This window comes from Lactuca serriola, chromosome 2, assembly GCF_051521515.1.
Source record: "Lactuca serriola cultivar US96UC23 chromosome 2, Lser_US96UC23_V15, whole genome shotgun sequence".
In the NCBI taxonomy this organism is placed as follows: domain Eukaryota; kingdom Viridiplantae; phylum Streptophyta; class Magnoliopsida; order Asterales; family Asteraceae; genus Lactuca; species Lactuca serriola.
Genome location: NC_136409.1, coordinates 207,258,633 through 207,282,057, shown reverse-complemented (window position 1 = coordinate 207,282,057; position 23,425 = coordinate 207,258,633). Strand labels below are relative to the sequence as shown.

The 23,425-nt window shown below is 33.3% G+C and overlaps 3 protein-coding genes and 1 pseudogene across 3 annotated transcripts; 3 read left to right on the top strand and 1 right to left on the bottom strand.

The window, feature by feature from the left end:
• Positions 1–1,256: 1,256 nt before the first annotated feature.
• LOC145088279 (histone H2B.9 pseudogene) lies at positions 1,257–1,891 on the top strand (annotated as a pseudogene).
• Positions 1,892–13,716: 11,825 nt separating this feature from the next.
• On the top strand, positions 13,717–14,309 carry LOC145088280 (histone H2B.9-like). Its single transcript, XM_079026540.1, has one exon. It carries the CDS (start codon positions 13,787–13,789, stop codon positions 14,198–14,200), a length of 414 nt encoding a protein of 137 aa, XP_078882666.1. The 5' UTR covers positions 13,717–13,786; the 3' UTR covers positions 14,201–14,309.
• A 135-nt stretch (positions 14,310–14,444) lies between these two features.
• Positions 14,445–15,476, bottom strand: LOC145088278 (uncharacterized). Its single transcript, XM_079026539.1, has 2 exons — positions 14,732–15,476; positions 14,445–14,631 (listed from the first exon to the last, which is right to left on the bottom strand). Exons 1-2 carry the CDS (start codon positions 15,334–15,336, stop codon positions 14,625–14,627), a joined length of 612 nt encoding a protein of 203 aa, XP_078882665.1. The 5' UTR covers positions 15,337–15,476; the 3' UTR covers positions 14,445–14,624.
• Positions 15,477–19,038: 3,562 nt separating this feature from the next.
• On the top strand, positions 19,039–21,172 carry RAB8 (RAB GTPase homolog 8). The gene is made up of 9 exons (XM_079026537.1): positions 19,039–19,172; positions 19,269–19,412; positions 19,692–19,764; positions 19,856–19,956; positions 20,046–20,111; positions 20,193–20,290; positions 20,444–20,506; positions 20,667–20,759; positions 20,889–21,172. The coding sequence occupies exons 2-9, from the start codon at positions 19,340–19,342 to the stop codon at positions 20,970–20,972; spliced, it is 651 nt and encodes a 216-aa protein (XP_078882663.1). The 5' UTR covers positions 19,039–19,172; positions 19,269–19,339; the 3' UTR covers positions 20,973–21,172.
• The last annotated feature ends 2,253 nt before the right edge of the window (positions 21,173–23,425 follow it).

Below are 23,425 nucleotides of genomic sequence, written 5' to 3'. Positions count from 1 at the left end.
ACAAACTTGGCCAAAAAAATATAAAATACTATTTTTACCCTTTTGGCCAAAATGTATATTCTCATGCATTTTTTCTCTATAACTTACTCATCTAACTTCTTCTTAGCGGCTTAAACTTATCTTGGCCATTTTCATGAAGTTACAACTTGATATTCTCATCTTTTTTACATAAATGACCAAATTGCCCTTCTGGTCAATATTTAGCTAAAAGTCAACTTACTCAAAATTTCATATCCTTAAAATTTAGGGGTTAACATTTGCAACGGACCGACTTTTGGACCGAATTGGTTTTGTAGAAATTGGTGGACCTTTGACTGAACCTGTTGAGGCTTACCAGGTCCATGTCTAGTATGGTTCCTAGTTCTTGGATGTAAAGGTGAGCATTTGGACCGAACCGAACCGAACCTACTCTTGGACCGAAATTGTTTTGCAGAAATTGATGGACCTTATATTAGACTTGTTGAGGTTTACCCGGTTAGTGTTTAGGTCTGGTTCTCGTTCTAGATGTCCAAATGCTCACCCTTACCAGGATTTGCATAAGCCATGTCACAACTCAACTAATAGGCATGACACAAGCTTATTAACATCAAAAATACTTGTTCGAAATCATTTGAAAAAATGATTACTTTTATATATATATATATATATATATATATATATATATATATATATATATATATATATCAAATATTTATACATGGTGACTATTTTTTACTATTTATTTCGTTTAACCTTACATATGACACTAATTATTCATATACAAAACATATTTTACACAATAACCACTTTAAATTTAATATTTATGTTTATAAATAAAAATGGTTAAATATAAGGTAATTATTTCAAAGCACATGTATAATAAGACGAGGCTCCCTACCCATAAAACAAAACAGGAGTAAAACATTTACTTGTCCACGAACCTTAAAAAATATTGTAAAAATACTATCTTACGGTAAATCTGACCGATAATTAAACACTTTCGACTCATTAATTTTGTTACATTAAATAAATCGGATACGTTATATAAATTGGGGGATGGATAATAGATGGCTTTAAGCAAATACATTTTAGTAAAATAAAAGCGACTTGGAGAATTCCTGCAAATGAAGTTTAAATTTGGGGACTATATCTGCAAAAATCAAAATGGAACATAATGAGATAGCTCGGGTCACTCGATTGCCTAGTCATCAATCCGTATGATACCTTCTCACCCAATAGGAATCAAGATGGCGTCGCTATATAAATCAAATCAATCGGATCCAAATTCCACCACCGACAGCTTGTCAATTTTAACCTAGTGTCTCATCGTCTCTAGCAAATTCTTCTGTTTCACAAGATGGCGCCAACAAAGGGTGACAAGAAGACGGCCGAGAAGAAGCCATCGACAGCAGACAAGAAGCCATTGAAGGCCGAGAAGAAGCTTCCTAAAGAAGGCGTTTCAAGCGCCGGAATAGAGAAAAAGAAGAAAAAGAGCAAGAAGAGCGTCGAGACATACAAGATCTACCTTTTCAAGGTTTTGAAACAAGTTCATCCTGATATCGGCATCTCTGGAAAAGCCATGGGGATCATGAATAGTTTTATCAGCGACATCTTCGAGAAGCTCGCTCAGGAATCGTCTCGACTCGCTCGTTACAATAAAAAACCGACGATCACTTCTCGTGAGATTCAGACTGCTGTTAGGCTAGTGTTGCCTGGTGAGTTGTCGAAACACGCGGTTTCTGAGGGTACTAAAGCTGTTACTAAATTCACCAGTTCCTAGATCTGATGTTAGAAATATAGAGATTTTTTTTTTGTGTGATTTGATCAATGCTATTCTTCAAGAAATCTAGGGTTTCTTAAATTTTCCATGTTTGTATTCATATGAGTTTGATAATCAATACTCATTACTCAATTAAGATCGTTACGTTACGTATGATTTCTTTGAACTAGATTGCCTTTTGTTGTCATTAGAGGCAACTGCTGATTGAATTAGGTCCATTAATTAACGTGATTAGTCCTTAATTATTCGTTATCGATAGAGCTGCGTCATCCAGTTATATTCATGATCCCCCAATTCGTTACAAACAATTTCAGTTCTTGGTTGATGTTGAAGGACGCTTGATCTTAAAACACCTTTATGCATGTTGCAGGTAAATTAATTAATCTTCATTTGTGTTACCTAGTGTCTCATCAGACCAAAATAAATTCTCAATCTCCTGAAAAATATCTTGGCAAGTCTGCAACATTGTCTTCTCCTGATGACAACGTTATATCTGTTGATCCATCAGGATGCAGTTCCATATCTTTCCCTGTAAGCATTCAGTATTCAGCACACAACTATATTTTTTGTTATATGTATCAGTTATTCAGTTGTACCTTGTAAGTCTGATTTTTTTCGTGCTTTGTATTGTGTTTTGTTTACAAGACCCATTTGAAGGCTATATCTGCCATGAAAGGTAGCCGGAAGAAACGGGGAGTGGTTCCAGAAGTGAAGTTGAGAGTCAAATGGGCTCCAGATGTATATGATCCGGTTCCTAGGAAGGCCAAGCCTTTAAGGCGTATAAGAAAGAAGAATTCAGAGGGTGTTTGGCAAAGCTTATTTAAAAAAACTTATGACTTTTTTATAACTTATTTGGTTAAATAAAGAGTTTTTAATAACTAAGGGTATGTTACTTATCATTTTTTGACTTATTAGAGGTTACCAACAGTCATAAGTTGTTTTTTATCCAGACATTTTTTTGGCTTATACCGGTATCAAACCAGTAACAAGTCAAATAACTCATTTTTTAAACTTTGTCAAATACCCGATTAACGAAGAATCAAAATAACAGAAGCCAAATAACTCATTTTTTAAACTTTGCCAAATACCCGATTAATGAAGAATCAAAATAACAGGAGCATATCCTCACAAGGAAGTAAACCTATTTCTAAGTACATCTTCAAACGGGGTTGCATATGTAAGGGGCTGAGGTGGAGTGGTATAGTTTTTCTTTTATTTATTTATTTTTATTTTTATTTTTTATAATAAGGTAGAGTGATAGGTTTTGGAGTTCTATGATCATACCATGGTTGTAAGGATTTTTTTCCGATAAATATATAAAAAATGAGATAGATCCAAGGTGAGGTGGAGTGGTATAATTTTTTTTATTAATCGCAGAGATTTTAAGGCTCATCAGAGTGGATTTGGCATCCTCGGCAAACACCGGGCGAGGTCTCTGCATGCCAAACTCGGCTCGGCATCTCGGTGAGCTTTTACTGACGAGAGAGAAAGTTATTTTTTTTGTTTACGCATTAACTTATTTTTTTTTTTCAAAAAATACATTCTTTTCAGGAAAAAAAAACAATCAATTTAAAATATAACCGTTTTTTTGTCAAAATTTCAAATTTTAAACCCTCAGTCTCCAACTATAAATACCATTATCATTATTTATTCTTCATCCCCTTCAAATCTTCTCAATTCGATGCTCCTAACTTTCTTATTTTTCATCTTCTTCAAAACCTCATTGTTAATGGCTCGTATGGGTCATTTTTGGTCCCCTGAAGAAGATATGTTATTGGCTCGTTCTTGGTTTGACGTTATAGAAGACTCAATCCACGTTAACCTCCATACAATAAACTTTTTGGAGGAGAGTCACCGAAAAATACAAATGTGAAGCCTCGGTCCCTCGAGGTAAAGTAGAAATATACTCCAAATTGAGGCACACAAATGCACTTATGTAACAACCCATTATTTCAGGTCAATGTAACGACTAAAAGTTGAGTCTTGTAACCTCTTTGTAAAGTAATAAGAATATCATCGAAAATGAAATGTTCAAAAAGCTTTGTTTAGGTACACTATGTGGTAGATATCGTGATAAGTTTTCCAAAAATATAAAAAACACTAAAATCCGAGTTATAACGAAGGAGTTATGACCAATCAAAAATTCGTAACGCTACTGGTAAAACACTGTTAAGCATAAAACGAGAAATTTCAATAAGATACTTTTCAACCTTAGGTGTCTAAATGAAAGTCATAGATAACCCAAAACCCTGAACATACATAAAAAGAATGCCCCAAATTTGACTTCGTATGAGGACGTTATGATTTTTCAAAAATTCTGACCTAGCAGCAGACAGCTAAAAACTCGAAATAGAGATCGAGCGGTCTTTAGCCGACACAACCTAAACGAAAGTTGAAGACCCCGACAATAGGAGTATAATAGTAAAAAGTCTGACGAAAATGGACATCCGATTAAGGAGTTATGGAATTTAAACGGACTTTTCCAGGCCCGGCCTGTTAACAATAATATAATAAAAATAAAGTCAAAATTAGCCGACGGAGTCTAAACGGGAGTTGTAGAGCCTTTTCACACTTACACGTGCATATAAAAAACGTCGAAATCGGAGCTCGTATGCGAAAGTTACGGATTTTACAAGTTCGGGACACAAAACCCGAGGCTAACTCAGCCTCACGACGTGAGCTCGTGACTGATGGGTTCTAGAGTTTCAGCCACGTCAAATCGTCAAAGAGGATCATGTTGACTAAGCCTCACGATGTGAGAAATCCAAAACTCACGACTTGAGACCCCAAATCAGCCCCTATAAATAGAAGCTTAAGGGTGTCGGGTTTGGTGCTCATCTCTTTCCATCTAAGTGTCGTTACTCTGCGTGATTACCTCGAGAAGCCTTCCCGAAGCCCTGGTTTTTCATACTCGAGTCCCGAAGGAAGTTCTACACTCCCGAGATCCCCGAGAATTCAACTCTCTCTAGTCGAAGTTCTGCTCGATTCTTCTCTCGACTACTTCAAAACAACCACTTCAATCAAGTGAGTTCATTCCCCTTTTATACACCTTCAAATACTTTATAATGTACTTTTAATACATTTCGGGGGAGAATACAAGTAAACACCCGGTTAATCTCGAGTGAAAACGTGAAAACTCTTGTTATACCTTGCATGCACTAGATTTATACAAAATACATAGTGTCCAGGGTACCATCCTTGTTAAACTATTTTATGCATTCAAAGAACTTATGATTTATGCTTTGTCAAACATTGTGAAAGAGGATAAACATTGCATACAAAACTATCATTTTAATACAGACTTGGTTGAGAATCCGTAAGACGATTACATCTTCAATGCTACCTTTTTGTTAAAAGGTACTACCTAAAGTCCTGTCTATTATAACCAGAGTCTCCCATTTGGAGAGCGTGTCAAATGTGTATAGATCTATACGGGAAGTCATGATCCCGTGCCATGACTGTTAGCTACAGTCCTTTGGGTGACAGTTTGTCATAAACGTTTCGACGCCTGAAGACTGTCGCCACAGGCATATTATGTTTAGTATGGTTATAAAACTCACCGGATAGACAATTATTATGGTATTCTGCTTTTATGTATGGGTAGCTATTAAACCTATTCTTCATCTAACAAGTGTGATCTTCTTATAGCTTTATTATATAAAACTATGCCTCAACCTTTTACGCATGTCAGTTGCTTTCGATTTTCGATCTTGGACATTAGAGACTGCCTGTTACTTTAGGAAAATAAGGGATTTTCCTGGTACAACTATTTACAATTTACAACGTGAACATTCATATGCATTTCATACTTTTATAAGAAAATAAGGAATTTTCTTGGAAAACTCACTAACTTTGGAATGACATACATTTTCTCAAAACCACTTATGAACTTACCAACTTAATTGTTGACACTTTTTCTTTGAAATAACTTGTATTCTTAGGGAACCGCTAAGCAGGTTTGGAAATCAACTTTTAGGGATTAACGCTCTGACGTTAATTACTTCTTTTGATAGATGTTTATGTATTTATCTTTTGAACATGTAACAAATACAATCATGTAAACGTTTTGGAAACCTTTATATATATATATATATATATATATATATATATATATATATGGTGGTGTGTACTTTCTTTACTATGAACTGTTATGATACTGAATATGACGTCCTCCGCCCCCGAACGTTTCCGCCGTTCTGGTTTGGGGGTGTGACTGATTGGTATTAGAGCTTTGTTTATAATGAATTAAGTATATCAAAACCATTTTTGGTATACAAATATAAACACAACTGGGCAAAAACACTATGAGTAAGAGTCATACTTTTAAAATTTTAATTTATTTAATTTTTGTAAAGTAGGCATGCATTCAATTCATATTAATAACAATGTCATAAATAAGATCAATATGGAAGTATTATAAATAAATTATGCAGTGCAGGTGTGCCTTGGGACATGTAATCGGAACTGGGATGAATATAGCATGATCAACTATATTTGTCCGAGAGCCGACTAACGTATGTCAGGGAATGTCTGCAGTGGACAACAAATTTAAAACTTACCAAGAGCATATCATTTAGAACACTATGGGAGTATTTGGGTATCTTCAACCGTCAAACGTAAGAGTAAACTTTACATGCTTTAGTTTATAGTCAATTCTTAACCCTATTCTCGTATAGACTCAATGGCTGGATTCCATCACCCGGCGACCCCTACTACCCCAACCAAGGTAATGGGGGATGGATTGTAGACGACTCCGAGGAGGAACCCATGGAAGACGAGGAAAAGGAAGATTCAGATAGCTCAACCTCAGAACCTAAGGTAATCAATCTGCCAGTCGTCCGACCTCCGTCCATTCGACCTCCTTTCAGATAGCTCAGCCTCAGAGCCTGAGGTAATCACTGTTAAGACATTTGCATTATACGACGAGAGGTATCAAGTTCAAACATTTTTATTCACTAATTTTTCTATTTTTTTATTGCATATCAACGTAGCATGTTGTGGATATGATTTTAAAATAAAATAAACTCAAAGTTTGTAATTTTGAGTTTGTAGATGATTTTAGACTATAATTTGTTGTTTCTAGTGTTATATTCAACGAATTATAATACTTGAAAGTTGAGATATCAAATTTGAAATACTTCAGCTTTTCAGCAAAAAATTTAAACTTTTGTATCTTATGAAATTCTTTTAACAAACATATCTCATTCGTTTAAGTTGGAATTACATGTAGTTTGTCACACCCCCGAACCAGATGGCGGAAACATCCGGGGGATTGGGTGACTTCATTTTTTACAGTATCATCATCACACGTGTAAATTACTACATTCATTGTTTACATCAAATATTGTATTTCAATATTACATGCCAAAATATTCGAAGTATGATCAAAACAAAACATAACAAAATATCCATGTAATCTTGCTGACCAACCTGCTCAACGGTTTCCTGAGAATACAAGTTAATTTAAAAAGGTCAGCATAAATATGTTGGTGAGTTCATAAGCATGTTTGAGTAAAACGTTTTGTATTGCTCGGTAAACACCAGAAAATCAGATATTTTCTGAAAAACAGTTTGAAATATTTTTGTATGTTTGTGTCCGACCTTGTATTAATGTATGTGTGTTAATGTTCGTGAGAGTATAAAGAGAATAACCCCAGACAACCCAATGTTATTTGCTTATGAGAATGTTAGAATCTCAACACCCGAGTTTGAGTACTAGCGCGAGTATATTACCATGTTATTAAAAAAAAAGATGGTTTCCCGTAAATTTATAACGTTAATTCCTCTAAATGAGTCGTTATAACCATACTAAATAATGACAATTTTGCCTGTCTTGACGTTTTTCGGACGCTGACGGAACAAGGTAAGGTTTTTGTCACCCTAGACTGGTCTAGTCTAACTGTAGCGAACAGCTCAGATGTGGGGTGTCACCCTCGTATAGATCTATACACAAACTCCCGCTCTCTCTCTAGGAGACTTCGGTTATAACTATAAGCTACGATTGTACACTCAATAGGTGTCAACCGACACGTCTCACTAGATCCTTAATCGAATTTACGCGAAAGAGCAAACATATACGATATATTCCATGCACAATAAACATGTAAGTGGACACTAAGGCCCACTAAGCATGTGAATTATTTCCAGGCTCAAATGGAATGAGAATATATATGTCCCGGACCCAATATACATGAAAAATGACAACTAAGGCCCATTTAACATGTATATTATTTCCAGACCCAATAAGGACGTGGATACCGAAATCAATTTGTGGTTTGTTACGTTGGTTGTTTAAGCTATGTTATTTACCAATGCGACATAAAGAGTTCACCTTTTTGTAAAAGATCATTTTTGGTCCTATAAACCAAAAATTTACATTTGTGGGGAAAATGACAATTTTGGTCCGTTAAGGACAATAATTGCATTTTAGGCTAGTTTTAAGTAGCAATAACATTTTAACTCACTTTTGTCAAAAAAAAAATATCATTTTTGGCTTGGTTTTATGAAAATGACCCATTTAAAAATAAATTCATCTTTTTGGCCCAAATTTTAATAAATTTATATTTTTCGTTCCTCTTATCAAAAATTTACATTTTGGCACAACTTTGTTGAAAATGACATTTAAGCCCACAAAAGTCCAAAAATTTACAAACTTGGCCCAAATTTTCATAAAAGCCCAAAAGAAACCCATTTATGAATTTTTACACTCGTAGCCCTTTTTAAGATCACAAATACTATAAAAATTCATATTTATCAAAATACATCCTTTTTGGTCCCTTAAAAACCGCGAGTTATATAAAATTACCCCATTTTTGGTTATCTTGTCATTTTTGTCCCTCTTGTGCAAATTTCTTAGTTTTTAATAGCTTAGATGTATTTTTAAACATTTTCTTTGCATAATAAGTTGAAATGAGTGTTATGTTCTACAAAGATCATCACATTTTAGTAGATCTTCAAGTTCATGGAGTTTATAACACATAATCACACATATATCATGAAAAACACACAAAATCATGCATACACACATAGATCTACACAAAACAACTTGTATTCTCCCCTAAAACATAGTAAACCCGAAAATAGGGGTATGAACTCACATTGCTTTGATGATTTCGGATTGATGAAAAGTTTGAAGGAGATTTCGGCCCTAGATGCTTCCTTCAGTTGAGTTTTTGGATTTATGGAGTTCTAAGCAGCAAGAATCACAAAAACATATGTTTATAAGGAGTAATATAGCTTGAAATGATTTTTTTGAAAACACACACAATACTCACGAATTTTTTGAGGTGAAGATGAGAGAATTTTTGATGGCTTTGAGAGTAATTTAGTAGGATTTGAAGTTGGAACGAAGAGTGATGAGTGAGGAGAAGTTTGGCCGAAAATAAGAAAAGATGGAAGAAAAGAGAAAGATGTGATGGATTATGCATGGAAACATGAGATTTTCTTGATACTTGAGGGATAAATTGCCTAGATAACCTCTAGTCCATAATGAGGTGTCTTCATTATAATTATCCCATATGGGGAAAAGAGGAGGGGAAAATAATTTGTTTGGGCCATTAGTGAATATATTCGATTGTTATAGGGTCTAATATGGAAATTTCGGCCCATTGGGCCCTTATGCGAGTTTACGGCCCGATAATGACAAGGAAAGGGAGTTTACGGCACATTAGGGTTTAAGAAACCATTTACGACCCATTAGGGCCCATGGCAACAAGCTGATACATTTTAGGCCCAATAAGGCCCAAATCCAATGGTTTGATGAATGTGAGTCCAATTAGAGCCCAAATGGGGTTCTTTGGCCCCAAATCATCAGATGAAAGGTTTACTGGCCCATTTGGTCCAATAAGAGGATCCTGGTCCATACTAAGTTTGAATCGGGACATTAGGGTTTCAAACCCAAATTTGAGTATCTAAGATGTTTTAAATTAAGTTTTGGACTTCATTCATGAGTTTTGATTCAAATGGATGTTTTTGATTGAGCATAGTATGTGATATCCACGTAGATTACAAGTTTTACAAAGGTTGATGTTTACATGAAAACATAATTTCCTAGCTATAAATGCTAGTTGTGATATCATCCCTTGTTAGAGGGAATTTCGTCCCGAAATTCTTCTGAAAGATAGAACTATGAACGAGAGAATAGGTGAGGGTACTTCTGCTTCATCTGGTCTTCGCGTTCCCATGTGAATTCCGACCCACGCTTAGCGTTCCATCGAACCTTCACAATCTGAATGTGACTCTGTTTCGTACGCTTCACTTCCCTATCCATTATCTCGACCGGTTCTTCGACGAACAATAGATTCTCGTTTATTTCAATCTCTTCCAGATGAATGATAAGAGTTTCATCTGATAATCACTTTTTCAGATTTGAGACGTGGAATACGGGGTGCATGTTGCTGAGCTCCGTATGTAGCTGCAACTTATATGCCATCAGACCAACTTGGGCTAGAATCTTGAACGACCCGATGTATCGTGGATTTAGTTTTCCTCGTTTCCCAAAATGGATCATCCCTTTCCAGGGAGAGACCTTTAATAGCACCCGATCTCTGACTTGGAATTCCAGAGGCTTTCGTCGTTTGTCAGCATAACTATTTTGTCGGTCTCGCGATGTTTGGAGTCGGACTTTGATTTAAATTATCTTCTCTGTCGTTTCTCGAATGATTTCAGGTCCTTTAAGAGTGCTGCTCGATGACTGCCCTTTTGCCAACTGGGTGTCGCCCACCTCAACCAAGTAGAGAGGCGAGAGGCGATCTGCATTTGCGACCATAAAAAGCTTTAAAATGAGCAACCCTTATACTCGTGTGATAGATGTTGTTGTACGAGAATTCAATCAAGGGCAAGTGGGTATCCCATGATTTTCCGAAATCGATCACACAGGCTCGGAGCATGTCTTCAAGTGTTTGGATAGTTCGTTCGCTCTGGCCATCAGTTTGAGGGCGGGAAGCAGTGCTCATGTCTAGTTGTGTTCCCATTACCTTTTGGAGCGACTGCCAAAATCGTGAAGTAAATCTATTATCCCGATCCGAGATAATAGATATTGGCACCCCATGAAGTCTCATAATCTCCTTTATATAGATTCGTGTTAAAGTTTGTAGATGATTATAGACTATAATGTGTTGTTTTTATTGTGATATATTATATTCAATGAATTACAATTCTTCAAAGTTAGGGATATCAAAGCTGAAATATTTCAGCTTTTCAGTAAAAAATTTAAAATTTTGTATTTTGTGAAATTCATTAAACAAGCAAATCTCATTTATTTTAAGTCATATTGACATGTGGTTCTTTTCAACATGTAATTTAGAGTTTGTAGATAATTTTAGATTATAATTTTGTTGTTTTTTGGTGCTATATTCAATGAATTACAATTCTTCAAAGTTGAAATATTTCAATTTTTTAGCTATTATTTTGTGTTTTTGTAGAGATTGCACAAGCTCTAAACATGTTAGATTTAGATGATAATGATGTGGGAAAGAGGCCAATAAAATATTAGATTATGACGTTTGTTAGTTGGATTGGTTTTAAGGTTTAAACTGTGATTTTTGGTCAAATCTCAAATAATTGAAGTCATATTGACATGTGGTTCTTTTCAACATGTAATTTAGAGTTTGTAGATGATTTTAGACTATAATTTTGTTGTTTTTTTGGTGTTATATTCAATGAATTATAATTCTTCAAAGTTGGGATATCAAAGTTGAAATATTTCACTTTTTCAGCTATTATTTTGTGTTTATGTAGAGATCGCACAAGCTCAAAACATGTTAGATTTAGATGATTATGATGTGGGAAGAGGCCAATGAAAGATTAGATCATGACGTTTGTTAGTTGGATTGATTTTAAGGTTTAAAATATGATTTTTGGTGTTACGATAATTACTTTTGTATGTTTGTTTTAAGATTGTTAACTTTTGTTGGTGAACTTGATTTATATGTTAGTTGCTTTTATTTGGAAAATTAATTGTGCAGGTTATAATATTACAGATAAGATTAAATTAGATATGCATGGAATATGATAATGTTATTAACTTATTTAATTCAAAATTCAAACAAATGGTATAAACAATCAAAGTTTAATCAGTCCAACGAGTAAAATAAACGGAAACATATTCATTTTTATGAGTTGTATCGTATGAAACCCAAAAACATATTCATTTCAACGAGTTGTAACGTATCAAACTCAACAACATATTCGTTTTAATGAGTTGTATCAAACCCCAAAACACGTTTTAACGAGTTGTATCGTATGCATGTAAACTTGAACCGGTCCAACTAGTACAAGAACTGTAAAACCTGAACTTGTAAGTCTCATTCAGTTAAGGCCACGGTCCGGGGTCCACAATATTCTTCGAAACCTGTCCGGTCTAAATGCTTACACCTCGTTTCAAGTGTTAAAACTATTTTCTTATTTGTACAAAAATGAGTATTTTAGAAACATAAATTCCAAATAAATACTTCAAGTGGTCAATAAATTATGGGAAGATTGTTGGATGATATATACCGAGAATAAACACTCCATGTAGAATAAAAGTTCATTTGGATATTGTTTAGTAATTACTTAGATTTTCTTAAAATCAAACATGGGTAATTTATAAAATCAGGTTCTCTTAATTCAATTAAAGTTTTAGTATTTTTCCCAATTTCATGACACTGTAAAACAAATATAAAAATAATTTGATAAAATTTCATGAATGTTTTCTTATTTTTCATGATTTAATGAATTAAACGTTGTAAAAATAGCTAGACTTGTCCAAAAATGAAAAAAATTACATGGAACATCATGACTACTGTCAGAACCATAAAATAAAGTTTGATAATTTTTGGAATCGTTTTGAGTGTATTTTTGAAATTGCTTGTATTTCAGAAATTAGTTACGATCTATACGAAATCTAATAGTATAATAACCATGACATTTTTTAAAGTAGGTATTTAGTACATTTAGCATTAAAATTGATCAAAAAACTCACTAGTTTAAATTGTTATCATAGGATGTCAGTAGTAGAACAAGTGTAATCACTTAGTACAAGTCATCGTTTTTATCACCACAATCACCATGAGTATTCACTAATGTATGTTGTACTTAGTTTAAGAAGCAAAAACAAATTATTTAGTTGTGGTTTAAAAGTTATAAACAACTACTAATAAGTAATATTATAATTTAATATATCGTAGATAAAAAATTATTGAGAGAAAATACATATTAATGTTCTTTATTAGTTGGCATTTTTAGAACTTATTTGAAAAAATAAATTATAAAATTAATAAATAACTATAAATATATTAAATTAGCAATATTCTTAGTTAGGTAGGCAATATCATCACATGGCACTTTACAAATATATCAAATCAATGTACCAATTGTATATAATCATCCCTAATAAATAAAGATAATTTTGTCACATGTCACTCTCCCATTAACTTGGACACATGTCATTTTTTGGTATTTTTAAATAAATGTTTTTTCCATTTGTCATTTTCTCATTTTTTTTTAATATTTTCTTAATTAACAAATCATATTCCCACCTCAATTAATAATTGCCTAAACTAAAAGCAACCAATAAATTACTCATATTATATTTAATATGTTTCCTTTTAAATCCAAATTTCAAATTTAAATAATTTTTTGTTTAACCTAACATATTTAATTTTATTGTTTATCCAACCCCTCTTACAACTAGTTAAGAATATAAATTGTTTTATTGTCAACGATATAATATACGGGTTATTACCTATTAAAGTGATAAAAAAACCGTTTAAAAAGTGGCGACTTTGATGTTTTATTGTATTATCTTCCAAATTAATATGAAAAAATCATATTTGTAAAACGGGAAATAATGTTTTTCAATTACAGTTTAGACGGTTTACTCACTTGCCACGTCATCAATCCCCGTGAACCCTTTTCAACCAATAGAAATCAAGATGGCAACGCTATAAATTGCATCAGTCGGTTCACATTTCTATCACCAATAATTTGTCAATTTTGACCTAATATCTCCTTGCGTATCTCAAATTCTCCGATTTCACTTACGATATGGCGCCAATGAAGAAGACGGCCGAGAAGAAGCCATCGACAGCAGATAAGAAGCCATTGAAGGCCGAGAAGAAGCTTCCTAAAGAAGGCGTGTCTAGTGCCGGCATAGAGAAGAAGAAGAAGAAGAGCAAGAAGAGCGTCGAGACATACAAGATCTACCTGTTCAAGGTTTTGAAACAGGTTCATCCTGACATCGGTATCTCTGGAAAAGCCATGGGGATCATGAACAGTTTTATCAGCGACATCTTCGAGAAGCTCGCTCAGGAATCGTCTCGTCTCGCTCGTTACAACAAGAAACCAACAATCACATCTCGTGAGATTCAGACTGCTGTTAGATTAGTATTGCCTGGTGAGTTATCGAAGCACGCCGTCTCTGAGGGCACAAAAGCCGTTACCAAATTCACTAGTTCTTAGGTCTGTTATTAGAAAGCGAGAGAACGATTGTACTTTGATAATCTGCTCAAGGTTTGCTTAAAAGTTTGAAACATGTATTACAGAAATTGAATTGGATTTTGATGATCTACATCTCTACTCTAGATTCAAAATGTTAGGTTAAGTTTGTTATTTCTGAATTAGATTTTGCATTTTGTTCTCATTGATTGATCATATAAGAAAAAAGTTTACAGATTTAAAACATATTTGCAAAGTAAACACATCATAACTAAACCAAACATAAATATAAAATTAAGTTTATAACTCTAAAATCCTTAACTAATCTATAATGAATAATAGTTCGAAATGATATCGCCATGAATGCAATGTATGCAAATCTCAAAGCTCCCGAGCCATACAGCTATGTCAAAGTGTGTTTGCGCTTATGGCTGGAATTGTCGTTATTCTAGACCCTGTAAATAAAAAACAAAACATCAAGTCAAAATGGAAGAAAATTTCTCTCCATACTTTGATAAGATATGAATTAGAAATGGGGTTGTTTAGATGTAATACCTAGTGGACCCAACATTCATGTTACGACGGAGTATCCGACCCGATCCTGCATCCTCACATGATTCAATCAGCTCCTTCAACCCGGAATTCACCACTTTGTCTTCCTCAGCCTTCACTTTCATCTTCTCCGGCACAACTCTCAACTTCTCGAAGTAATTCCCATAGATATACTCTGGGTTATAGTTATACCCATTTTCTTCATCAAATAACATGATGTGACCATGCCATTCCCACACCCGATACTCCGAATCGGGTTCCACATGATACCCGATGCAAATATGATGCTCTCGGATCCTAACAGCTTCACCCGAATTCGGTTTTAGGGATTCCTCCGTGTTTCCACTAAGAATGATCTTAATCACCTCCTCTTCCAGCTTCGATTCTTCTTTCGCGAGTTGGGTTTTGCCGCTGTTGTTGTTTCCATCTTCTTCATCGTCGGTATCAGGTAGGTTGTTTATTGTATCAAAGAGGAGGGATTCTAGGGTTTGGTTTACAGATGGCGATGATTGGTGTTGAAGAGGGTTTGGTGGACGGACTTGAAGCCTACCCATTAGGGTTTGAAGGAGAAGATTTTCGAAATTTGGTGGGTTTGTGTTTGAACTCATCTTGATTCCCCTGAGGGTTTATCAAGATTTTAGAGGTAGAATGAAAGAGATGGTATAGTCGAAGAATCGGAGGGGAAAAAATAAACCAGGGAAACCCTTTAGAAAATGGGTTTAAACTTCATCCGGTTTGGAAGAATGCAAATTAAAATAAGTGTGATTAGTATGTGTTATAGGGGTGAACAAATTGGCACCTAGTCCAGCCCAGATTATCCCTGAAAAACTAGCCCGTTAAGGCTTGTGAGTTTTTCCCATTACCTAAAAGCCCGGTCTATTTGGGGAAAAAAATTATAAGTTTTTTATTGCGTTTAAATACTCGATTAAATACACCACGATTCAAAACAATAAATCAATAATATGTATAAATGCAAATTTTATTAATAAACAAAAGCATACAATTTGGTTACAATACATCTGTGACATTGCGTCCATTGTTTGTCATCTACATCTTTGAGGTGCTAAAAAATCTTCCAAATCTTCCAAATTGACGTCTTTACGTTTCCTTTGCTAAGAACTTCAAGCCCGATTGAATATCACTTAAGGATGAGGGAGTCATTCATTTTCAACCTACCGAACCTAATGCCACATATTTTCTCTCTTGTTTTTCTTCATCTTTCCCAACTTACAACACACGAAAATTTTATCTTTTTCAACTCATTCAATTAAAAAAAAATGCAAAACAACTAAGGTACACGTTTTAAAACACATGGTACAAGAGAAAATGAGAGAGAGAAAGTAGAGAGAGATGATGAAGTGGGTTAGTGAAACCAATTAAACAACCCTTTGAAACGGGAGCACATGAGTGGTACCGGCAGTAACTCTATTGATAATTAAGATTTTACCTTGATTGTTTTGTATTTATTTTTAATTGATGGGTTGAATGGGTTCAAAAATATAGAGTTTCCGTGTGCTGTGGGTTGGAAAATATGAAGAAAAATAAAAGAGAAAAAAATGATGTGGCGGTGGGTTCAGCAGGTTGAGAGGGAATGACTCCCTCCTCCCTTAGTGAAGCCACCTTTTTCATAATCGAGTTTAGATTGCAAATATAATTATAAAGAATTTATAGAGAGTTACTACAAAGATGGAGTATGGAATTAAACCGAACACAATACATCTATTTATACTTGAAAATATATATAAAAAACACCAAAAATAAAATGTCAATCACCCATAATCCGAAATAAAGCTAATAAAGCTTATAGACAAACAAATCTGATTAAAATGCAAAGTAGTATTACTTATCAAAATATTATTTGATAAAGGACCAAGTGATAATCTAATATAACACAAAAAAAGGTTAAATTCATTTATTCTTTTGCAATAATATTTGGCATAAAGAAACCGATAAATCAAACTAAATATCCCAAAACAGATTAAAATGGAGCTTATTCAATCAGGTTACAATCAATTCAAAATAATTAAAAAACAAATTACATCAAATCAAAACCGTAAATTTTTTTGACTTATTTTTGATATATCAGGAGGTACTATATCAAATTAGAAAATGCTTATCCCCGCTTCGCTGAAGACGCATACAAGGTTTTGCTTATAAAATTATAAGGATTGTTTTTCAAAAAAACCCTCATAGAGACCATTTTCGTAATTATTTTTCTACATAGGGATAAAGTTCACTTTTTAAATTTTTTTTATTAGGAAGGGGCATTTATATAAAATTTTTAAATATACACTATTCCTATAAATGTAATCATGCACAATGACCTATTATGTAAATTACAAGGACATTTTTGTAATTTGTTTTCTACATAGGGACCAAACATGTGAAACCTACAAATTGTGAAGATACGAAAGGTAAACGATGAAAATGTCAGTGTTCAAAATTAAGGGGGGGGGGGGGGAGGGTAAAAGTGATATTTTACAAAGTAAGGGATAGAAAGTGACATTCGAAAATGTAAGTGGTAGAAAGTGTGAACATATGAAAGTTTAGGGATTAAATATGCCAAATTAAGAAAGTTTTATAGCTAAAGTCTAAAATAAAAAACTTCATAGCTAAAATTTTAAATTATTTATGACCAAAGTGTAACATAATAAAATTTTGAAGTAAAAATGTAAAACTCTAAAACTATGGATTATGGTAAAAAATTAAAATAAAACTTTAGTGACAAAAGTTGAAAAACATAAAACTTTACTATTCATATAAGCTTTTGTTTTAAGCTTATTTTTAATCGAACTTTAGAAATAACAAAATTTTAAGACAAAATATAACTCTGGAAGTAGGTAAGGGACCAAAAGTGTAAGATTTACAAACTAATGTGGCAAAAACTCGAGGTGTCACATTTGGTAAATGTTAGAGACCAAAAGTGGGAAACTCTTGAACTTTTTGTGGTTAGCAGTAGAGAATATCGAAGTTGCGAGACCAAAAGAGCCAACTCCACAAACTAATGTGGTAAGAAGTTGATAAGGGACCAAAAGTGGGAAAGTGTTGAAAGTCTTGTGGTAAAATTTTGAAAAAGTTGAGGAAAGTCCAAAAGTGGCAAAGTGTAAAAAATAAAGGAGGCACAAAAATTGGCAAAGTATTGAAACTTTTTTGGCAAAAATTTACAAAAGTTGACCTTAAAATTACTAAAGAAATGCGGTAAAAACCCAAAGTGATTAAACTACACTATTCCTTAAGCCTATATGCTTCGATATATACTCTTTTTATCCTAAAATTATTATCCATAGATAAAAAATATATAAATTAAGAAAACATTAATTACCATTAACTTTATCAAATAAAATAAATTTTTTACTATTTCATACATTTAATTCTATTATTAAATGTTTTGACTGGTTAAGTAATAATGATTAATATCTTGATAAAAATAATATTTATTTGAAAAAATAAAAAATTATTTTGGAACAACTCAAAAAAAAAAACACGGAAATATGAGAAGGAGAGTATATATTAATAACACAAGACGTTGCAAAATCCACAGTTCGTAAATCTATGGGTGAGGTAAAACTAAAAAGGGATAATGACTTAAGAAGGTAATGAACTTTTAACTTTGTTTATATTTAGTCATTAATTTTTTTAGTGCTTGATTTATCTGTGAATTATTTGAAACTGTTCCCATTTTATCCTTATAAACGATCATAAGGGTAATATGTGAACATTTGAAATAATTTATGGGTAAATCAAGCACGAAAAAAATTCAGTGACTAAATATGAAATAGTTGAAAGTTTGTTACCTTTCAAGTTATTATCCTTTTTTTGTAATCATCTCTTACTTTATTCTACTTATTGGTAGCAATTACTTAGATTAATAATTTTGATTTCAATCACTACTATTTTTTTATATTGTGTTATAAGGAGTATTATAGAATATAATACGTATCACATAACCATGTTGTAGTTCATTGCAGGATAATAGCTTGAAAGGGCAACGAACTTTCATATATAGTTTTTATTTTGGTGACCTTCATATTCAGTTTGTGCTAATTCTGAATAACATTTAAAACAATTTACTGAATAATAACTTGAAAGGATAACAAGCTTTCAATTTTATTCATATTTATGCATCAAACTTTTTTTTTCATGCTTAATTTATCCATTAATTATTTGAAATTGTTAATATTTTTCTCTTATAGCCGGTTAACCTATCATAAAGATAAAATATAACAATATCGAACAATCTGGGAGGATAAAACAATTTTGGAATAATTTGGGATAAATCAACGACGAAAAAAATAGAATGACAAAAGATGAACAAAATTAAAAAGTTGCTATTATCCGTACTAAAAATCATGGGGAGAAGATATAAAATCATAATTGAAGGCCCGACGACTGCCGACGTCTAGGCTTCTCATCTTCGTCTCACACATCTGTTACCTGTGATCTGGTAAATAATAATATACATACAAATCATCACTGTATCTATACATGTTTTTCCTCAATATCATTCTTTTAATTTCCCCCCAATTTTTTGTACGATCAGAGGAAGAAGATTCGAAGAATTTGCCATTTTTCTAGGGTTTTGCTCAATCTGTTTAATCTAAATCAACCAAAATGGCGGCTCCACCAGCTAGAGCTCGAGCGGATTACGATTACCTCATAAAGCTTCTCCTAATCGGCGACAGTGGTATGCATTATTATGTCCTTTTCCTTTCCCCCCTTTTGTTTTTTGATCCCCTTTACCGAAATTTCTCTCTCCGTGTGTGTGACTTTTTGACCGATTACCTCGAATCATTGGAGAATTTTGTGTAGTGAGTGTGTGATTTCCTACTTTGCCTTTTTTCCAATTGCGAATGCAAGAGAAAGACAGAAGATGCTATTAGGGCTCTATTTCGAAACATTTATCTCTAGAAAATCGTGCGTAATTGTATTATCAGCCTGATCATCCTTTAATAAATTGCTGCAGGTGTTGGTAAGAGTTGTCTCCTTTTACGATTTTCAGATGGCTCCTTCACCACTAGTTTCATAACAACTATAGGGTTCGTACATTCAAATCCACAATTCCTTGTTACTAGTATTTCTTCATACTCATAACTTCATAAGTCATAACATAATCTTTTTATTCTTTAGTATTGATTTTAAGATAAGAACCATTGAACTTGATGGAAAACGAATCAAACTGCAAATCTGGGACACTGCTGGTCAAGAACGATTCAGAACAATCACAACCGGTTTGTAATTGAATTTATGTTCTATTGATTTTCTGTTAGATTTTTTTTTTAACATTGTGTAATCCTTGATCAATCTTGGTATTTTGCAGCTTATTATCGTGGAGCCATGGGTATTCTGTTGGTGTATGATGTAACTGATGAATCATCATTTAACAGTAATTGCTTATGCCTCTCATCTCATTTTCATATTTAGATTGTTTTAAAGAAATGAAATCATAATTCTTTTTAATGTTTAGACATCAGGAATTGGATCCGTAACATAGAACAACATGCATCTGATAATGTAAACAAGATACTGGTTGGAAACAAGGCTGACATGGATGAAAGCAAAAGGGTCTCTCTCTCTCTCTCTCTCTCTCTCTATATATATATATATATATATATATATATATATATATATATATATATATATATATATATTAAAAAAATAGCAACGTGCTTTCATTTATTTTTTTGTTTATAACAAAATTGTAATTTCAATTTTTAGGCTGTTCCTACCTCAAAGGGTCAGGCACTTGCAGACGAGTATGGCATTAAGTTCTTTGAGACTGTAAGTAAAACATATGCTTTTTTGGGTTCCTTTTATATATATATATATATATATATATATATATATATATATATATATATATATATATATATATATATATATATATTGAGATTGTTCTTATTTGTTTTTTATTATTTTTGTGAAATTAAAATTTAAACAGAGTGCAAAAACGAATATGAATGTGGAGGAGGTGTTTTTCTCTATAGCTAGGGATATAAAGCAAAGACTTGCTGAAACTGATACAAAGGCTGAGGTATGTTGTTATTTGTCAATTTGACTTTTCAAATATATATATATATATATATATATATATATATATATATATATATATATATATATATATATATATATATATATTGAGTTTATAAATTTATAATTGCAGCCACAGACAATTAAGATTAATCAACAAGGGCAAGGTGCAGGGTCTTCTGAAAGTGCTCAAAAATCAGGGTGTTGTGGGTCCTAATAATTGAAAAAAGGTTAGCCACATTGACAAAAGAAGAATGTCGATAGGGTGATTCTATACTACTAATCTTGCTATGACAACATTAAGGTTGATTGTATTTTTGTCAGCATTCTAAATTTTTATTTACTAAGTTGTGTTTCAAAAGCTGGTTCCTATTGTGAGAAATCAATCAAATCATGTTATGTCATTTTTTTTTTTAATGTTCATGTATTGTTTCTTGCTTTGGGTATGCAAAGTTTTAGTTGTTGTGTTACATCCATAAAGGCATAAAGGATAAAACCAGCATTTTATTTGGTGTGGATTAAATTTATTTTGACAAAATTACACGGTTGGTCCCTGTGGTTTGCCAGATTAGCTGTGGTCGAGGACAACTATAAAACTTATACGCACTTGTCCTTTTGGTTTTAGTTTCTTACGTGGTTGGTCCTTGTGGTTTCATTTTGTTAGTTGTTGTGGTTTCATTTTGTTAGTTGTTACAAATGTGATTTATTATCATTTTTTATTTCTTTTTAATTTAACTTCATATTTAAAAAAAATAGAAATTTAAATTAAAACCCATTACATCTACCCACCAACCCCACCTATTTTTCTCTTCCTTCTTCTGTTGTCCATCACCACCATGAGCCACTGTCTACCTCCATGATCACTAGCTACCGTCATTAATTTAATGCCAAAATTACTATAAAAACAAATCAATCAAATTACAAAATCAGAAATCTAGAAACTAATTACATGCTCAAGGAACTACACATCACTTTCTGGATTTGTTCATATTTTTTATGCAGTTAGTTAGGCTGTGTTTGGATATGTGATTTTTCCGATTCGATTGGATTTGAATATAGTTCGATCAAATAAAAGCGCATGAATCAGAATAAGAGAGAAGAACCTTTCTGGCAATGTTTACCCCATTTCTCCAGAATATTGTTGCCGTCCCTTTCTGCAACGTAAGAAACACCGATATTGATGAACTAGAGGAGGAGCTGAGGGGATAAAGGGTAGGTTTGAAGGTTGATGAAGTGGATGTGATGAGTTTTAACCTGCAACCTTTGTCTCACCACCGGCTGTTGTCGAATGCGTTTTTGAAGCTTCATGACCACCATGACCAATGTAGACGCCCACAAAGGTAGATGAATGCGAACAAATTTGGTCTTTAAGGTTAGATGGTAGGGATGAAGAGGAGGGAGCGGTTATGGTATAGGTATCATAGTTGTTCTGACATTACCTATTTTTGGCAAACCACATGGACCAACCATGTAATTTGGTCAATTATCTATAATTTTAGATTATGATATGAACTTATTTAGTTAAACAACTACTTATATAACATGAACATCCACATAATACATATTCAAATATGGATTTAATATTCAAAATTATCAACAACAAGATTACAAAAACCTTAGCTTTAAGAGGCTAGTTTCTCCTAAGGTATAAGATACCATATATCACATAAAGATAATGATACCTACATTTCCCACTACATCTTATAAGCACTATGTTGTAACAAATTTATATAAATCAACTACTTGAAATATCCCCTAATTGCTTGCTAGTTTGCTAAGTATCTCATATCATTTTCTTTAAAATGTAAAATAAGTCGTTGAACGAGACACGTAGCAATACCCCACCCCTAAAGATTCACCTTGTCCCCAAGGCGAAAATAAAGAAAACAATATTTTGTTTTCATTTATCATGTCAATACAATTACCATGACACAGTCACCTTAAATATTCCAACCAATTGCTCCACCACATCTGAAGTTAGGGAACGTCTGTGCCTTTAACGATGCATTAACCACCTTCATTAGATAATACTACCAATCGCCATCAATTCCTCATTTTCCCGGTCACATCCTTATAAAAAAACTTAGGATTATTTATGTAAAACCTTTTCAATCACCACATTATTAGTCCTCAGATTCTTCAAGTTCTTTGAACCCCATTGACAATGTTGACCTCGACACCCTTAATGAACACTTGAACGATATCATAAAACTTAATGAGTTTCTCAATATACAACATATTCCACCATACATACAATGCATCCACATAAAATCCTCGACTCTACGCCGAGCAACCCAATATCCTATCCACATTCATACATCATACATAACGGGCCAAAACCTAACCCACATGACGAACCCCACCCAAAAATACATAACGGGAACCGCCCAACTCAACTGCTAGGGGCCAAATTCTGGTCTTTCATATAGTTGTCATTGTTCCCGCCATGTTATTTCCCTGCAATGCCAATAGCTAAATCTTGGTCTTACATACAATGCATAAACCATACATAGTCAGGAATCAGTTAGACAGTCGAACAAATGATCCACTCGAAAGAAATAAATCAAAGAAGAACCATGTAGTCAGGCATTAGACCAAAAGTTCTCAGGTTATCCAACTTGACTGCATACAACCTTTAGGGTAATCATTTAACAAACAAACAATACTATC